General features: G+C 41.2%; 1 protein-coding gene across 1 annotated transcript in view; it reads right to left on the bottom strand.

The window, feature by feature from the left end:
• The window catches only part of PDE1C (phosphodiesterase 1C), a 787,489-nt gene that overhangs the window by 556,325 nt on the left and 210,844 nt on the right, over positions 1-20,320 (bottom strand). The window contains exon 3 of the mRNA XM_007945296.2: positions 18,233-18,404. Within this exon, the coding sequence (XP_007943487.1) occupies positions 18,233-18,404 (172 nt within the window). The remainder of the gene's footprint in view (positions 1-18,232; positions 18,405-20,320) is intronic.

Below are 20,320 nucleotides of genomic sequence, written 5' to 3'. Positions count from 1 at the left end.
TTTGGCTCTCATGGACTTGTTTTAATTGTCTTTAACTTCAAGTTGAACTTGCATATGAGCAGTTGATGGTCTGTTCCACAATCAACTCCTAGCCTGGTTTTGACTGAAGATATTGAGCTTTTCCATTGCCTCTTGTCACAGATGTAGTCAATCTGATTCCTGTGTGTTCCATCTGGTGAAGTCCACATGTACAGCCGCCATTTGTGTTGTTGAAAAAAGGTATTTGCAATGAATATCGTTGGTCTTGCAAAATTCTACCATGAGATTTCCAGCATTATTTCTGTCACCAAGGCCAAATTTTCCAACTACTGGTAATTCTTCTTTGTTTCCAACTTTTGATTTCAGTCACCAGTGATAATTAACACATCCTGCTTGCATGTTCTGTCAATTTCAGACTGCAAAAGTTGATAAAAATCTTCAAATTCCTCATCTTTGACTTTGGTGGTTTCATTCTTGAGAGATATACACAGAAACTGGAAAGTCATGATGTCTACAACATAGGTTTAAAAGAGTCATCAAAAAGTAAAGAAAGAAAAATAACAGCTATAAAACAATTGTGGCAAAATGATAAAAGGTGATTGTAGGTGGAAGATAGGCAGTTGTTCATTTTATCATTTTACTAGTCTTGCAACTTTTCTAGAAGTTTAAAACTTGTCAAAATAAAGTATCTTTTAAAAAAATGCAAAAGTATTTCTTAAATATAGCTACCTATAAGGGAGCTCTGGTGGCATGGTCCCTAAGGCATTTGACTGCTAACCAGAAGGTTGTCAGTTCAAACCCACCAGCTGCTCTGAGGAAGGAAGATGGGGCAATCTACTTTCATCAAGCTTTACTACATCAGAAACCCAAAGGGAGTCGCTATGAGTCAGAATTGACTCAATGGCAGTGTGTTTGGTTTTTTGGTTTGTAAGTTGGCTTAGAGCTAGACACTATCACCTCATTCACTGCTATAGTGATTCAAGTGTTACCCTTAAAAACTGAACCACCAAGGAAACTCAACTCTGACATGGGCAGACATAGTCAAGGATAGAATAATTAGCAGGATAGAATAACATTGGACAAACGCATCATTAAACAAGTATAATTCTGCTCCCCTTCACACACATTTTTCTTATCTAAATCTGGACCATTTTCAAAAAAATCCCTAATCCAAGTTTGCTTTTTGATTCACATCTTCCTGTTTCTGACTCTGCAGGAAGTATACAAGCCACACTCTTGGGAAGTCTGCAGTGTGTCTGCCTTCAAGTATTTAAGCCTCATCACCTGAGCCAGAGATACCACCTCTTCCAAATGAGGACAAGTAGTCCTATAGCTTTGTGCAAATAGCAATCCTCCCCCAGCAGAGCTGACCTCCAAGGTCTGGAAGTAACTCATCCTAGCAAATTAACTTCTTATTACACTTAACAGTAATCAATAAATGTGGAAGAGCTGGTTGACAGTTATAGGGCTATCTATTCAATGACCATTAGCTAAAAACTGCATTTTGAAATAATAAAATAATTGTCTGTGCCTCAATCCATGGCGAAAGACATATTTTCAGAAGTTTCTTCACAAAATTGTCCATGGACTTCCTCCAGACACCAAGAACACCCAGGCATGCAGTCCCTTCTGCTGTCTTTTACCTCCTTTTTTCTCTGTCCTGTGGGTAAGGAAACATTCATTTTGATGTTATGTGTATAGGGAAACAAGGCATATAGTAATTGCTAATTCTGAAATTTAATGAAAAAGTATACAGTCTCCATTCTGCTTCTTTAAATGTAACCCCCAAGGGTTCTCCTTTGCCTATAGAATAAAATTCAAACTTCTCATGGCAAACTGTTGTTGTTATGTGCTGTCAAGTCGGACCTGACTCATAGCGACCGCTCCTTGGGTTGCTGAGATGGTATCACTACAGAAGTAGATTGCCCAACCTTCCTTCCAAGGAGTGGCTGGTAGGTTTGAACTGCCAGACTTCTGGTTAGCAGTCAAATGCCTTAGGCACTACACTATGAGAGCTCCTCATGGCAAACTAGGCCCTTACATATCTAGTCCCAACTTACCTTTCCAATAGTGACTCCCTTTCTCCTGCCTTATGCAAATCAAATAGTGCCTTCCACATATGAAACATTTTCCTGCCTCCTGGCCCTGATTCATACTGTTCCTTGTACTTCCCTTTTATGTCCACCTGGATCCAGGGCATCCTGTTTTCATGGTTATACCAAGCATTATTGAACATATTCATTAATCCATGTGAGGTCCCTGGGGCAGGGTATGTGCTGGCCCAGTTCACCCTGTGTGGCTCCAATGTCCTGACATGATGTGGCTTCAGAGTTTGTACAAAACACTTCCATGTGAGGAAAGCATTCATTATTAGAAAAATTCCAATAAGAAAAAACAGAAGGCATTGGTGGTTTAGTGGTGGGATTCTCACCTTGCATACAGGAGACCTGGTTTAAATCCCAGAAGATGCACCTTATGCTCAGCCACTGCCTCTCTGTCAGTGGAGGCTTGCATGTTGCTATGATGCTGAAAAAGTTTCAGTAGAGCTTTGAAACTAAGACAGATTAGGAAGAAAAGATTGGTAATCTATTTCCAAAATTAGATAATGAAAACCCTATGGATCACAATAGTCTTATCTGCAATTGATCCTGGGGATGGTGCAGTCCCAGGCAGGATTTCTATCCATTGTGTATGAGGTGACCATGAGTTGGGGGCAACACAAGGGAAGCTAACAACAGTAACAAAAAAGAAGGAAACTGCTGTTTCCTGCTAGCAAGGATAAAAATCCTGTCCTAGCTCTGGTGGCATTTGACTGCTAACCAGAAGGCTGGCGGTTCAAACCCACCAGCCACTCCTCAGAAGGAAGGTTGGGCAATCTACTTCCATAGTGATACAACCTTGGAAACCCAAGGAGGGGTCACTCAAGACAGCAGTGAGTTGGATCCGACTCAAGACAGCAGTGAGTTTGGTTTTTTGGTTTTGGAATGCTGTTTTAAGTAATAACACAAATTTTATCAGATTATAAAGCACAAGGTTATATTATTATGAGGTGAATAATGTGAACTAGGGCCCCTGATGCAGATGAAAGGGACCAATCACCAACCAAGTGATATCCAAATTTTCAAATTGCAGAGTACAATTTTATAGGGTTTTATTATTTTTATTTAGAGGACTTTATTTTTATTGCAAAAAAACACAGACCCAGTAGAGTCATTCATCACCATAAGTTTGTAAGGGTAACATATGGTGCTTTTGAAATATTTCCCAGTGTAGGGTCCCATATCAGTAGGCCAATCTGTCTCTTTACCTCATCTACCATTAAGACTTAGCCCCAGGCCTGGTACTGGAAAGGAAGAGAGAATGTAGGAGCAGTGGAAAGCCATTCCTGCCTTTCTGATTTAGGAGATTGTAGGGAGAAGGGAAACTGAGGCAGGTGAGGTAGGAGTGTGAGGTCTTTTGGAGCAGAAGAGGCTGGAGTGAGGCTTATGCGCCTTCCTCTTCTCTCTCTAAATGGACAGCTACCAACAAACAGAAGGTCCACAACAAAGGGAAGCCAATGGCCAGTCAAGGTAGACAAAAGGAGAGAGCTACTCAAATTGTCCCAGGTTCCATGGGGTTAGGACAGGCCCCAGAGGTTCCCACACTCTCCTGAGGCCAAACTTCAGAAGTCAGCTAACATTGTGTCTGGGGAGTTGGCCAATGAGGTTGACTTGGGTACAAAGTAGCCAAGGACCAAAGGCAGCATCACAAGATCCATATGAGAATCACAACCAGTCCTCAGTGGGCTCCAAAGCATTGCCAGGCAGAAGAGGTGGGGCTGAGGGAGCCAGGGAAGCCAGATGGCACGTGCTAATAGAGGGGGCCAGAGGACCCTTCCTTCCAGCTGCCTCAGGATCAGCAGCCATAAACCCAGATACCATCTTGGTGAGGCACAGGGAGAGAAGGGGACATCTGGAAGAGCGAGCATTTTACTCAAAGAAACTAAATCATCAACCAACAAAAGCACTGCACAAGTGATAATTTCATATTGGTATCTGACTTAAATGTAGGGTTTTTCTCCAGAATACTCAGTAAAATGGAGGCTCTCAGGTCATCAAAAAAGAGAGTAAGTTACATTTCTCTGCAAATCTTGGAATATTGTGAAAAAAGGGTGATGCTGTTACATAGGTGTTTCTCATGTTATGATATCAACTTATAAAGTACATTCTCTGTAATGTACCCCTCCACACCCTACTAATGACATGATCAAATCCTCTCTCCTAGGAGAAGCCAAGTCAAAAATAGTTATCAAAGAAAGGAATCTGATGGAGGTAGCCCCTTATAAGCTGGCTTCTGCTGCACATTACTGATGCTTTTCCATTCTACAAGACTTCTAAAATCTACAGTGCATTTGTAACTGCACTTCCGCTATCTGCCCTCTGCTACTGCCTATTGGGAGAGAGGACAATAGCAGAAGTGCAGTTACAAATGCACTGTAGATTTTAGAAGAAAATTTAGAAGAGAAATTTCTCTTAGACCTAAGATATACTGAAGTTATACTTCTAGCCCCTGGAATTATACTACCCTCCCCATTTTAAGCTGATTGGTTAAATGAGAAAAGATGAACTGGGCTGCAAAACCAGAGGCCATAATCAGCAAACACCCTGAGCATCTACAATGTGCCAGGGGACACAGGTGGCCAGTTTTTGCCCCAGAAAAAAATAATATCTAATGGGAAATACAAATAAGGGCAATGTGGAAGATTCTAGGAGGGGAAAATCGTAAAGTGCTCATGCAGAACATGAGTAGAAGGCTACTAACCAAGATGTGAAGGTACTCAAGGGTGAGCACACAGTGCCTTCGACCTCATGCCAACCCCTGACTTCCAGGGCTCTGCTGTACCCACTCCCACATCTTCTAAATGCTACCTTCACACATGAAACACTCTATTGATAATCTCTTAATTGTAAGCCTACAGGTTATGTACAACCAGAATGTTCCTTAGATGCAAGGATGGCAAGACTTCAGCTAACTTACTTTGAACACATCATCAAGAAAGACCACATTTGGTTAAGTAAAGGGTCGGCAAAAATGAGGGAAACTCTTAATAGAATGGATCGACACAAGTCAATGAAGTAATTGCTTATGTAGCTGGAAAGAAGAAATATATTTGCTATAGCGAATTGACCTGCAATGACCACTGGAAGTTGTTTGGTCCAAGCAGATCACAAGTCCTCAAGCTGCCTTCCTTCATTTAGAAGGAGAACTTCAAGATCCTCTGCGTGTTTCAGGCTTCTGTGTTGCCTATGGCAACAGTTCCTACTGCTAATCAGGAAGCATGAGGAGGTTTGTCTACACTTTACACTGAAAGATTAAATGGGGGCTCAAAAAAAAAAGTGTCCTACACCCCACCTGACAGAACTGAAGCCCCTGAGGTTATTCTAGGATGAGTTACTTATACTTTGTAAAATATATTGCTACGTGTTATTGTATTTTAGGCATTCACTAAGAGTTTAAGGACACCGTGAACAAGCTCCATCCAGGAGGCCTGGATTCCCACCACAGATTTGTAAGATTGTGCTCTGGTTTGAAGAAAAACGTTGTCTCCAGAAGTTAGTCCTGCAGACAGGCCCAATGACTAGGAACTGGAGTATGCCCATAAGCCAACCTTGGGTACCAGGATCAACATTTTTGAGCATTTTCCCTGTAAAATGGAAATAATCATATATTTTAAATTCTTCCCTCTTATGTTGTAGTTTCTTTCATTAATCTCAATGCCTCAGCAAGTTTTATAGACAATGAAAGTATAAGGCACTCTTTTGGTTCTCTAGTGCCACTCTAACAGACAAACCACAAGCTTTAAGAAACAACGTTTATTCTCTTACAGTTTAGCAGGCCAGAAGTCCAAGTTCAAAGTGCCAACTCTAGGGGCTGGGTGAAAGTCCCTTGACCTTGGGCTTTAGCTCTGCCTCTTGCTCCTGGCCCACTGGAGTTGGAGGCATCTCTTCACTCAGGTAACTGCTGGCTACTAAGGCTGACAAACCCAAGGTCAACAAATAAAAAGGCACAGTCCCAAGATTACCAAACAACATGGCAGGCCACTAGTTCAAGCCCAGAGACAGTCCCAAGATTGGCAGGAAACATGGCAGGCTGCTGCATGAAGACTTGGCTACATGCAGGATCCAAGCATACCAAAAAGCTCCAGAGACTTTTCTCAAGGCTTCTTCTTATATACTGGAAGCAGACCACATCCCTAAGGTAGCTACTTAGCTGCTCCAGTAGATTCCACCATGCAGCTGATTACCAGTCTCATCATGAGGAATAACTACATCCAGCTGCCCAGCCACTCAAAACCAGGCAGAGCCAAGTTGATATATAACCTTAAGTACCAATTTCAAAGGAAATTGTTGTTGTTGTTGTTGTTATGTGCCGTTGAGTCGGACCCGACTCATAGCGACCCCTCCTTGGGTTTCCGAGGCAGTATCACTATGGAAGTAGATTGTCCCATCTTCTTTCTGAGGAGTGGCTGGTGGGTTTGAACCACCAGCCTTCTGGTTAGCAGTCAAGTGCCTTAGCCACTACGCTACCAGAGCTCCTAAGGAAATTGTAGCCTACCCCATGTTTACTGCACCACTGGAGCCCATGAAGAGGATGCAGCATAAAATAAAAAATACAGATTCAAATAGAGAGCTACCCCAAGCCATACAGAGCTGGAAGTGGTCAGATAGCAAAGAACTACAGTGTAGTACAAGACTGTATTAGCCTGGATTTTTTGAGAAATAGATGCCAAGATAGGATTAAGCATGCAAGAAATTCACCAAGGAAAATGCCTGTGAGAGTGAAAGGGGAAGAAACCGGGTCTGATCAGAAGGACAAAAGGAAGAATGGTTTCATGGAAGCTTCTTAGACAGCAGTGCAATTCTAAAGGAAGTTCAACAAGGCCATCAAGGAGTTTTTAAGCTAAAGGCACCATCAGAAGAGTCCTGTGTCTTCCAGAAGAATGCCTCACTATCCCTACCTTGCTCAGTCATCAACTGAGAATAGGCTTTGGGAAGTACAGCCTCAGCCCTAACAATGATCGATTTCCCCACATAGAATCTGGGACCATAGATCAAGTATGCTCCCTGAAGTTGGAGAGTACATTCTCATGAAACTCACCACTGAAACAAGCTCCTCTGTTTCCAAAATACCAGTGGAAGAATGCAAAAGGGATGCTGTCTGCATTATTATTTGTTAAATTTCTACACTTGAAAATCTGTCTATAAAAACTTACAAAGAGAGACCTAAATGTTTCCTTTATGGGAAGCCATATTTCAAACATAAACTTTGCTAGGTGTAAAAAACACTCAGAATTTATCCTTTCATTTCTTCCTTTTGGCAAACTTGAGGAAGACTCTACTGATTTGGATTAGTGAAGACTACAGGGGGTAAAAATAAACTCCAGGGAGGCAACAGTAATTCAGGGAAGTAAGTGTCCCCAAAAGTTCACAGTTGGTAACCAGCACATGGTGATAGAGAAAGATGTATGACCAGGCCTCCCATGAGCTAATTAGGAATTTTAACCCATGACTCATCCCAGGGTGGGGTCTGAAGCTGCAGGAGACACTACCCCACACCATGCCATATCATCAGCCAGATTGCACATTTCCTGAAAGTAATCAAGTCAGAAATCAGGTTCTTGGCAGCAGCCCCTTGTGGAAAAATGACTGCCAAAAGCCAAAATGAGGAAGAATTCAATGATTTAATTCTACATGGAAAACACAATCCATTAAATAGGATCTGACAAGGCCTTAATCTCATCCATAGCAGAGTGTTGGCTCAATGCGGTTCTGCTCCCTGGAACATATTCTTAGTAAACTATGTATAGAATCTGGAAAGTCTTTGCCAAAGCCCAAACAAGTCAGTTCTAAGTGGAAAGAGAAGCTTATCAAGCCCTGGTGATTCTCTGGGCTATTCTTCTAAATGCAAAATTATCAAACCTGGGCAAGGCAACCTATGTTGGGAGTCACATGACTCAAGGTAAGTAACCAAGAGGGCCAAAGCACTGGAGTGGCATCAGAATTTCCACTACTGTCCAAGGAAGTTGGCTGGTGACCAGCCTTGGTCACAAAGTATCCCTGGGCTCATATTCCCAGCCTGGGGGCACAACAAATTACAAAAGAAGAGGTTGAGTGTGCAGCATCAGTCCACTCCTGGACAGAAAACCGAGAAAGAAGGATTAGGCTGTCACATTCATTCAATGTCACATGTCACATTTAAACAGTTGCAGCAGTACATTGACAGGGAACTGCCAGAAATTCAAGCTGGATTCAGGAGAGGACATGTAAGAAGAGGTATCATTGCTGATGTCAGATGGATCTTGGTTGAAAGAACAGAATACTAGAAACATGTTTACTTGTATTTTATTAACTATGCGAAGGCATTTGACTTTGTGGAACATGACAAATTATTGATAACACTGCAAAGAATGTGAATTCCAGAACACTAAATTGTGCTCATGAGGAACCTGTACAAAGACCAAGGGGCTGTCATTCAAACAGAATAAAGGAATACTGCATAGTTTAAAATCACAAAAAGTGTGTGTCAGGGTTGTATTCTTTCACCATACTTATTCAGTCTGAACGCTGAGCAAATAACCCAAGAGCCAGACAATATGAAGACGAATGCAGCATCAGTATTGGAGAAGAACTCATTAACAACCTGCAACATGCAGATGATACAACCTTGTCTGCTGAAAGCGAAGAGGATTTGAAGCACTTACTGATGAAAATCAAAAACTACAACCTTCAGTATGGGTTACTTCTCAACATAAAACAAAAATCCTCACAACTAGACTAATACACAATCTCATGATAAACAGAGAACAGATTGAAACTGTCAAGGATTTAATTTTATTTGGATCCACATGAATGCCCATGGAAGCAGCAGTCAAGAAATCAAACAATGCATTGCATTGGGCAAGTGTGTTAAAAAAGACCTCTTTAAAGTGCTGAAAAGCAAAAATATCACTTTGAGGAATAAGGTGCGCCTGACCCAAGCCATCATATTTTCAATCACCTCAAATTCATGTGAAAGCTAGACAATGAATAAGGAAAACTGAAGAAGAATTGATGCCTTTGAATTATGGTGTTGACAAGGAATATTGAATATACCATGGACTACCATAAGAATGAACAAATCTGTCTTGGAAGAAGTACAGCCAGAATGTTCCTTAGAAGCAATGATGGTGAGATTTCATCTCATATACTTTGGACTTGTATCAGGAGAGACCAGTCCCTGGATAAGGATATCATGCCTGGTAAAGTAGGTGGTCAGCAAAGAAAGAGGAAGCACCTCAATGAGAAGGACTGGCATGCTGACTGCAACAGTGGGCTCAAGCACAGGCACAATTGTGAGGATGGGAGGGGACTGGGTAGTGTTTCACTCTGTTGTACACGAGATCCCTATGAGTTGGACCTGACTGGATGGCACCTAACAATGATAACAACACATTCATTACTTCACTGGATCCAAGAAACAATCCTCCAGGTCTGTCTTGTTATTTGATTGTTTCTATTTATAAAATGAGGAAACTGAGAATCAAAACCATAGCTTAAATCACATAGCTTAGAAGAGTTTGCTAACTCATGCCCTGGGATATCAAAGCCCATCCCCTTTCTTTCCACCAATTCCTAAGGCTGGCAAAGCTTAGAATGGAGTGTGCCTCACAGCCTCACTAGTCAAAGGGTGGTCCTCAGGGTACCACATCCCTTGGGAGCTTGTTGAAAATGCAGAATTCCAGGCTGCAATCCAGACCTATTAAATCAGGATCTGCATTTAACAGGATCCCCCGAGGAATTTGTTTGGACATAAAGTTTGAGAAGCACTGCCTTAAAGGGCTCCTATTTGAAAAAGAGTAGGTGGATTAAAAATATAAGTCTGGACCAAAACCAGAACATTAGTGTAATAGAAAAGAGTCAGTCTCATAGGAGAAGCATCAAATTATATATCCAAAGTGCACATCCAAGATAGTACAACCAATCACACTATCTTATTTCACAATGACAACCCAGGAACATGAAAGCAAAGGTGACACAATGGTAGTAGAGCCTGGTGGAGAAGTCTTGGTTTAGAGCTAGGTGGTCTAGGTTGAAATCTCCAACTCTGCTACCTGGTGGGTGGCTTTGGGCAAGTCACTTAACCTCTCTGAGCCTCAGTTTCCTATCTGTACAAGTGAGATAATAAAACTCACCTTGGCAGGGTTTGCAGGGTGGGGAGGGAATATACTGCACATATGAGTGCACAATGCCTGGCATGAAGCAGATGCTCAATAAATATTGGTTTCTTTGGCTGTCAGTGCAATCTGAGCTGGGCCCCACCTCTGCAAATGTGCCCAGCAGAAGCTGGAGAAAGGTTCTCAGCAGCTCCTTCCTGTTCTCTTGTGTCCTCTAGTGGCAAGTAGTGAGATTCTCATCACAAATTAGACTTGGCTGTCTTTCTGAAGGGAGCTCTGGTGGCGTAGTGCCTAAGGCATTTGACTGCTAACCAGAAGGCTGGTGGTTCTAACTCCTCATAAGGAAGGGGGGCCAATCTACTTCCGTAGTGATACCACCTTGGAAACCCAAGGAGGGGTCACTATGAGTCAGATCTGACTCGACAGCAGTGAGTTTTTTCGGTCTTTCTGAAGGCCCAGATTCAGTTTAATCTCTCTTCTCTTAAGAAAAACCTGCGTAGAGTGATAGATTCAAAGGGACAGGGTGTAAGGAGCAAGGAAAACAGCTACCAAGGGGAAGTTCCCAGGAGGGTCTATTTTCCAGGCATTGAAGCCTTTTATTTGGGTATTGTTCCCACTTTCTTCCTTATCTAAGTCTCAGGTTTTAAAAGCAGACTCCTCAATCCAGAGGTTCAACAAGCTTTCAGGTCCTGAAGCGTCTGAACCTAGAGCCTCAAAAGTCAAGTCTGATGCCATCTGCCATGTGCACATGTGTGCACATGTGCATGTATGTGTGCATATACATACACATATGTTCTAGGGCATGTAGTTGAGGTTTCTAGTGAGTGATGGAAATCTGAACTTGTCACTTAGTGAGCACATTTTGGGTACCAGACACTGTGTTTGTTTCTTTTATGTAAATAATCCCCTTTAAATCCTCCCAACAACCCTAGAAGTGGGTATCTCATCTTTCCATTTCACAGATAACAAAAACTCAGGCCACATTAGGTAAAACATTTGCTCAAATAAACATAGCACAAAATTTTAGAGTTCAATCTACTGCTATCAAGTAGATTGCAACAGTGACTCCCATAAGGTTTCTAAGGATGTAAATCTTCACAGAAGCAGACTGCCTCACCTTCTTCCCACAAAGCAGTTGGTGGGTTCCAACAGCTGACCTTTTGATTAGCAACCCAATGCCTTAACCACAGCACCACCAGAGCTCCTTAGAGTTCAAAAACTAAACCAAACTCACTGCTGTCGAATCAATTCTGACTCATAGTGACCCCTCCTTGGGTTTCTGAGGCAATATCACTACAGAAGTAGATTGCCCAGTCTTCTTTCCAATTAGAGTTCAAGGAGATATTAAATATCAGTGGTTCTCCAAGAATGGTCACTGGACAAGCCACATCAGCATCTCCAAGAACTTGCTAGAAATGCAAATGCTTGGGCCCCAACAACAGGCAGGAGAGAGCCCAAGAATTTGTTTTAACAAGCTCTCCAGGTGATTGATATGAGCCAAAATATGATCTTGAATACATCCCTGCTGAATTTAGAGATCATCTAAAGAATAGATTTGATGTATTGAACATCAACGACTGAAAACCAGAAGAATTGTGGGAGGATATCAAGAACATTATCCATGAAGAAAGCAAGAGGTCACTAAAAAGATGAGAAAAGAAGAGAAGACCAAAATGGATGACAGAAGAGACTCTGAAACTTGCCCTTGAGCGGAGAGTAGCTAAAGCAAATTGAAGAAATGACAAGATAAAAGAGCTGAACAGAAGATTTCAAGGAGCAGCTTGAGTAGACAAAACCAATTACTATAATGAAATGTGCAAAGACCTGGAGTTTGAAAACCAAAAGAGAAGGACATGCTTGGCATTTCTCAAGCTGAAAGAATTGAAGAAAAAATTTAAGGCTCGAGTTGTTGTATTGAGAGATTCTGTGGGCAAAATATTGAATGATGCAGGAAACACCAAGAGAAGATGGCAGGAATACACAGAATCACTGTACCAAAAAGAACTGGTCAATCTTCATCCATTTCAGGAAGTGGCATATGATCTAGAACCAATGGTACTGAAGGAGGAAGTCAAAGCTGCAATGAAAGAATTGTCGAAGAACAGCCTCCAGGAATTGATGGAATACCCATTGAGATATTTCAACAAATGGATGCCCCAATTGTTGGCACTCACTTGGTTATGCCAAGAGATTTGGAAGACAGCTACCTGGCCAACTGACTGGAAGAGATCCATATTTGTACCCATTCCAAAGACAGGTGATCTCACAGAATGTGGAAATTATAGAACAATATCATTAATATCGCACACAAGTAAGATCTTACTGAAGATAATTAAAAAATGGTTGTAGCAGTATATTGACAGAGAACTTCCAGAGGTGCAAGCTGGATTCAGAAGAGGACGTGGAACAAGGGATGTCATAGCTGTTGTCAGATGGATCTTGGCTCAAGGCAAAGGATACCAGAAAGATGTTTACTTGTATTTTATTGACTATGCAAAGGCATTTGATTGTGTGGATCATGACAAATTATGGATAACATTGAGAAGAATGGGAATTCCCGAACACTTGATTGTACTCATGAGGAACCTGTACCTTGACCAGGAGGCTGTCGTTCAAACGGAACAAGGAGATACTACATGGTTTAAAATCAAGAAGGGAGTGCGTCAGGGTGGTATCCTTTCCCCACACTTATTCAATCTATATGCTGAGCAAATAATCTGAGAAGCTGGACTATATGAAGAAAAATGTGGCATCAGAATTGGAGGAAGAATCATTAACAACCTGAGATACGCAGATGATACAACTTTGCTTGCGGAAAGTGAGGATGACTTGAGGCACTTACTGATGAAGGTGGAAGAATACAGTCTGCAGTATGGATTATGTCTCAATATAAAGAAATCAAAAAATCCTTACAACTTGACCAATGAGCAGCATCACAATAAGTGGAGAGAAGATTGAGGTTGTCAAAGAATTCACGTTGCTTGGTTCTACAATCGATGCCAATGGAAGCATCAGTCAGGACATCAGACGACGTGTAGCACTGGGAAGGTCAACTGCAAAGGAACTCTTTCAAGTGCTGAGGAGCAAGGATGTCTTCTTGAGGACTAAGGTGCGCCTGACACAAGCCATGATATTTCTAATCGCCTCATATGCATGTGAGAGCTGGACAATGAATAAGGAAGACCGAAGAAGAGTTGATGCTTTTGAGTTGTGGTGCTAGCAAAGAATGCTGAAAGTACCATGGACTGCTAAAAGAACTAACACATCTGTCCTGGAGGAAGTGCACCCGAAATGCTCCTTGGAAGCGAGAATAGCCTGACTTCATCTCACCTATTTTGGTCATGTTGTCAGAAGGGACCATTCCCTGGAGAAGGATGTCATGCTTGGTAGGGTGGAGGGTCGACGAAAGAGGGGGAGGCCTTCAACGAGATGGATTGACATGGTGGCTGTGATGATGGGCTCAAGTATAGCAGGGATCATGGAGCTGGCGCGGGATCAGGCAGTGTTTTGTTCTGCTGTGCATGGGGTGGCTATGAGTCAGAAATGACTCGACGGCACCTAACAACAACAACGACAACCAGGTGATTGTGATGCACAAACAAGTTTGAGAACCACTCTTCTAGGATCTCTGGTGGTGCAGTGCCTAGGGCATTTGACTGCTAACCGGAAAGTTGGTGGTTCAAACCCACCAGCCACTCTGTGGAAGGAGGATGAGGCAATCTACTTCCATAAAGACTTACTACCTCGAAACCCAGTGGGGGTTGCTATGAGTTGGAATCAACTCAATGGCAATGAGTTTATTCTAGGCCAACTCTCAGTTCTGACAAGAAAGCAGAGATTCTAAGAAATGAAGCAATCTGCTGGTGGTTCTAGAACTAGGGAGATGTCACAAAATAGCCACCTTTTTGAGTTTCCCTATCTGGGTAGCTGTTCAGCTTAGAATGTCCTCTTTCATGGACAGTGAAGACTAAGGCCCTCAGTCCACCAGAGTTCTAACCTGTTACTCTACAGGGATATCAGCTGGGATTTAAACTTGAACATGAATGAAGAGAACCTTCTCTTCAAGCCCTAGCACCTTCCTCTCAAACTTCTGCTGAATTCTCTGCTCCAAGGCATTTGTCTCATTGCCTCAGCACAGCAAAGAACAAGAGGGGAGAGTGTCAGGAAACATATCCAGAGATGAGATGCCATTTGCACATCCTTCGACAATTAACTTATAACCTTTGGGGAAGAGAGGTGGTGCCTCTCATTTTCCAGAATCTTTCATTCAAAATCTGTGTGTCAAATTCTACTTTTTAGCCACATCCTCTAGCATTATTGGTAACTAGACAGACATAATATGATATAAATAGACACATTGACCACCAATGGTAGTCCCAGAGGGCTTGCAGGACAGATGTTGAAGTGCCAGTCTGGTTGGAAGACAGGCTTATTTTAAGCTGTGTTTGCATCTGTGTGCTTATAGATAGTAAATATATTGATTGGGGTGGGATTCCAGGGGCTGACAGAGTTTAGGTAGAGCCTAAAGTCTGCTTAATTCTACACCTTGCTACTACCACTAATAACCACAATCTATAAGCAATTGTCCTTCTTAGTTTATGTTTAAACTCAATCAGAACCACTAGTTTGTGTTGGAACTTAATTAGAAACCTCTCTGGGCCAGTTTCTTCACCTCTAAAATGAGCATCATCTTTGTGTTGTCGGGATCATGCCTAGAAATGTAAGAAAAGCTATTATTTGTAGTGTAACAGGAAGCCTGGGGGAGACTGAAAACTATCAGTTATAAATTTATAAATACTGCCTACCTTTGGTAAGGAAGAGTAGAATTTACCTTCAGGGCAGGGTGTCCCTTTGATCTAGAAAGAACTACTTGAATGAAAATGTTACTCAAATATACAGCAAGTGTGTGCTCTTCATCCTGTGGCCCTCTTGTATATATTTGTCTCCATATATTTGCAAAGAAGTAGTAAAGACTTCTAGAAAGAGTAGAACTAAGCCTCTGTACCTTGCCTTTTGAGGATCAAAGCTATTAGGATATGTCTGAGAAACTGTGGTGGCTCTGAGTCCATGTGTTAGGAAAAGACAACCAAAACCATCAAGAGGCAACACCACAAGGAAGAGTAGATGAAGCCTAATGATGAAGACTCATAATTTCACTGAGATCAGAAGGGCTACCCTCAGCATGAGATCCCACTTCTCTGTCAGTAGCAGGTGGCAAAATGTGACAAGAGATGACTCTAAAACCACTATCAGTAGGCTGAGGGTCCTGGATAATAGTTAGGGAGAAAAGCCCAAAAGAATACTAAAAGTCCTGCCTTGTATTCTGGCACATGGAGCTTATTGCCATTATAATTTGGATCTTGTTTGATAGTAAAGGCTGATGACCATATTTAGTGGTCCCAGATTCCACCTTCCCTCCAAGTGTGAATAAGGACAACAAGAGGGAGGAACCACAGCTCAGCCACTTATCTTGGATCTCTCTGTGGTAAACAATCCTACAGAAGAGCTGTAAGAGGAGACTACACCCATTCATTGGAACCATGTGCAAACAAGTCCCTCCAGAACTAAGAGGGGCAGGATGTTAGCAACCACATGCCCTGGTCTCTTTCACAGATCTACGAATTAGGGGTTGATATATGTGCAAGTATATATTTGCACATATGCACAGACAGGGCAAGGTGCCTGAGAGGCTCTAGGCTTTAGAATCAGAGAGAACTCAACACATCAACCTCAGCAGAGGCAAGAGTGTGTCACTTGGTGTTGAAAGGAGTTATAGCAGGGACTGAGAGTAGCGACCTCCACGCACTAGTAAAGTTAATAAAATGTGGGACTATAATATACCATTCCTCCTAGAGCTTCTTGACTCACTAATGTTGTTGTTATGTGCCGTCAAGTCAGACCCGACTCATAGCAACCCCTCCTTGGGTTTCTGAGACAGTATCACTACAGAAGTAGATTGCCCCATCTTCCTTCCGAGGAGTGGCTGGTGAGTTTGAACCTCCAGCCTTCTGGTTAGCAGTCAAATGCCTTAGGCACTATGCTACCAGAGAAGTCAGTAATTCTCAGGCTTTGTCACTGTTTTAATCACACTATGGAAGTAAGAGCAAATGAGTGATACACTCCTATTTAAAATCCAGCTACAATTCCATTCCTTTCTTTGTAATTCAAGAAGCTCACAGAAAACAAGTGACATTATTACAAGGGTGACTTTGACTCTGCTCTAATTTATTTATTGCTACATAAATGGACCCCACGCTTTAGTACTTTGCCTATAATTTACACACAAGGAATCTCACTACTGATCATGACTAGTGCAGTTAAGAACAACTGCCTTAGAGAATATTTACCAATTAACATTGCCAGTGAAATCGACTGTCTTCTTTAGTAGACAGGATGGTTTCAGACTAGCACACCATTTATTAAGGAGGCCAATAAATAAAGAACAAATGCCAAGGGATAAGAAATAGCTTCAATCACTAGAGGGTTGGCATATGTGCACCTGCTGCATCCTTCCTATAGCACTGTTAAATGGCACTAAGTCCTTGAATTTAAAGAAAAAAAAAAACTTAAGATTTAGTCTCTTTCTGGAACGAAGACATTGTTACATGATAAAATTAGCATATCAAATGAATTTTGTGGTCATCAATACAGTCTCTCTATTAATGAGCACTGAGAAATGCAAAGAAAAGGGATAATGGTAATGAAGTTGGACAAGTAAACAGGATTTTCCTTTCATGAGAATAAGTCATTAGTTGGTCCTTGATGGAGACAATGAACATGGATTGGGATAGAAGGAGCAGCCATGAGAATGTATGTGAAGAACACATAGACCAGGAAGCCATTACCACCCCCTCTCTCACCATAATCACTTGCAGAGGGAATTGTGGGTTCACAGGATGTACTTCTCTAGGTGAGTGGGTTTAATTTTATTTAAGATCTCACAATACAATAACGAAACCCTTACTAGGAGTTAGAGAAGCATTTGCCTGCAATTCTTCCCCTGCCACAGCATCACTCATGTTATATAAAGAAATCCAAACCCCTATTCATCACTTCTCTTCGGTACTCATCTATAATTTAAGCAAAAACCTTCACACAATGAAATTGCCTTTACTGAGCAATTACACACATCACCTTGATGCAAAACAGAGCACATTTTCCAAATATATTTCGTAGACTCCAAGAGTTGTCTGAATTGCTTATGGGTGGAGAAAAGCCAGATTTGTACGTTCTACTAGCCACGTGGAGAATATGAAAGTGTATAGTGTAAAGAAAAGTGAAATATTTAAAATTAGGTTAACAGGGAAAAAAGAAAGGAAGAGGGCAGGTTGGCAAAATAATTAAATCATAATTTCTGATACCAGTATTATCATGTATTTCAAAAGTGAGTTTGAAAGACCCACTCAGAAAAGAAAAAGAAAAAATCACCTTTATACACTACATCCATAGCCAGATTGATTTTTACTTAATATGGTTCATAGGTGAGGAGGTAAGGGGCAGAGTTATGATGGAAATGGAGTACAACACAGAAAAAAGAAAAAGAAATAAATACAAGAAGATGCAAGGCTAAATGATGAATACAAACAGAGTAAGCAGGCACCTGGGAAACAGCACACAAAAATTCCCATTTTATTTTAGAAGGCAGCAACTGTAACAATCCTTACAACCAGACATCTTCCCCAGCAAGAGGCTCTAAGGGCATGGAGCCGAATTAATTCCCACCACATGCTTCTTCCTTTGTGTACTTATCTCAATGCATCATCCTCCTTTGAAGCAAAAGACTCTTTAATCCAATTCAAATTGCCAACATCAGTAAATCCTTTGCCTCAACATTTAAATGCCAATACCAATTAAATACCAACAGCAACTTAACTACTGATATGATCTTCACTATAATCAGAAGTCCAGCTAGTATTAATTCCTATATCCTTCATCAATTCTAATTTACTCCATGCAAAGAAATGAGGTAATTTGCTAGTCATGCTGACTACACATCCAATTGGATCGAAATAACTCCATAAACAAAAAAAAAGGAACAAACTGAGTTGCAATCCACCAAACCTGAAGGATGTCTTCACCAGGGCTTCAGGGCTATCCAGTTGTGGCAGTTCATCAGCTAGGATTTCCTCTGGTGGCCGGGGGTCATGAACAATCGTTGGCCGGGGCTTCTCCTTGACATTCCCTGTGAGTCCATCGATGAGGGAGTTCCAAAGACAGTTCTGTGACTTAGAGCCTATGAAATGAGGAAAAAAGGTATACAGATGAGTCACCAACTGTCCCTATGTCCTCCCTTCCCCAACTCAGGATTTTCAAAAGCAGAGCAAGGACATTTATTTATTTCTCATCATCTCCACCAACATCAAAGAACTTCAGAAGACTTATGGAGTAACCATAGTACTCCATAATAGTAACCAAATAATTTGTTTTTGCAGAAAAAATAGGTCTACACTATAAATATTTTGGCTTATAGCTAAGTATTAGGAATATATCCCAGTCTCACTGAAATGATCATCCAACCCCAAACTCTTTGACAGAGTACAGGTATCTACACCAAAAAAAAAAAAAAAAAAAAAAAAGCACTGCTATCAAGTCAATTCTAACTCATAGTGACCCTTTAGGACAAAGTAGAACTGCCCCATAAGGTTTCCAAGGCTGTAAATCTTTATGGAAGGTGATTGCTTTGTCTGCCTCATCTTTCTTCTGTGGACCTTTTGGTTAGCAGCCAAATGCTTTAACCACTATGCCACCACAGCTCCAGAAATTTGGAAGTGTACAAAGGACTGCCATTTTAGAGAAAAGTGAAGACATTCAGACAGAAGTCTTTGCTGTAAACTCGGTTTGCCTGAGGCCCAAGTCTCAAAACTTGTGTAAGAACTAGGTTCATTTTTCTGCTGGATCAAGATTCAAGGAAAATTACACTATGTGTTTATGGATATTCTATTCCACATATAAGCCCCAGTCTAGTCATGGGAAAAAAGAGTCCTGATGGTGCAGTGGTTAAATGCTCACCTGCTAAGAGTGGTTTGAACCAACTAGCTGCTCTCTGGGAGAAAGACCTGGCTACTATAAAGATTTATAGCCTAGAAACCCGACTGCACAGTTCTACTCTACCCTATAGGGTCTCATTGAGTAGGAACCTACTTGATAGCACACAACAGTCATGGGGAAGACATCAGACAAATCCCATATGAGGGACATCCTACAAAACACTTGACCAGAACTCCTCAAAGCTGTCATGGTTATCAAAAACAAGGAAAGTCTGAGAAACCATCATAGCCAAGTAGACCCTAAGGACACTTAACAACTAAATGTACTGTGTTATCCAAGATGGGATCCTGGAAGAAGGAAAATTAGGTAAAAAGTAAGAAAATCTAACAATGCTTGGACTTACGTGATGAACTGCACTTATAATTGTTTTTCTTTTTTTTTTGCTTTTCACACATCTCATCACTAGTAATATGTACTACGTACAATATTGAAGCATGCAACTTGCTGCTGTTATCATTCTCAAATGTTCATTCGCAGATGTTCAATTTTATGATTTACTGTTCAAAATACAGCCATATACGTTTAGTTTCCTAAACTAAATCAGGGGCTTCAGCTGCTTGAAAACATGCACCCAAACGCTGATCATTTTGCTAAAGTCGATAGGCAGATTCAGGAAGCAGTGAGATGTTACTGCAAAATATACGAAAAATAAAAAAATTAAAAGAGCCATACAGCCAATTCTCACTAATTTTCTGATGAGAAACTCCCATTCCCATCTAGATTATGCTAAGTCCAAATGATCCAGAACTTTCCACAAGTAGAGTTATTACTGACAAATGCCAACATCCTCCAACTCTTCTTCATCATTGGAGTAAATTTTTATGATTTGTGTATTTTTTATGTATGTATTTAAATTTTTAATGCATTTTATTGAAATAATTTATGTACAGTGAAATACAAAAACCAAAAGTGACAGGAGTTAATGCGTTTTTGTTTTTGTTTTTGTTTTTTGCAGTGTTCCCTCCATTCCCCTCCCATCCCTGGTAACCAATAAAGTTTCCTTCCAAATATAAACCTTTCCTTGACTTTTTACAATAATGAACTGATACTATATTTGTCCTTCTGTGATTGACTTATTTCACTCAGCATAATGTCCTCCAA

Source organism: Orycteropus afer, unplaced genomic scaffold (genome assembly GCF_000298275.1).
Source record: "Orycteropus afer afer isolate SDZICR_OR568_19922 unplaced genomic scaffold, OryAfe1.0 scaffold00008, whole genome shotgun sequence".
NCBI lineage: Eukaryota > Metazoa > Chordata > Mammalia > Tubulidentata > Orycteropodidae > Orycteropus > Orycteropus afer.
The sequence above is the reverse complement of the archived record's forward strand: the minus strand, read 5'-3'. Positions and strand labels throughout refer to the sequence as shown.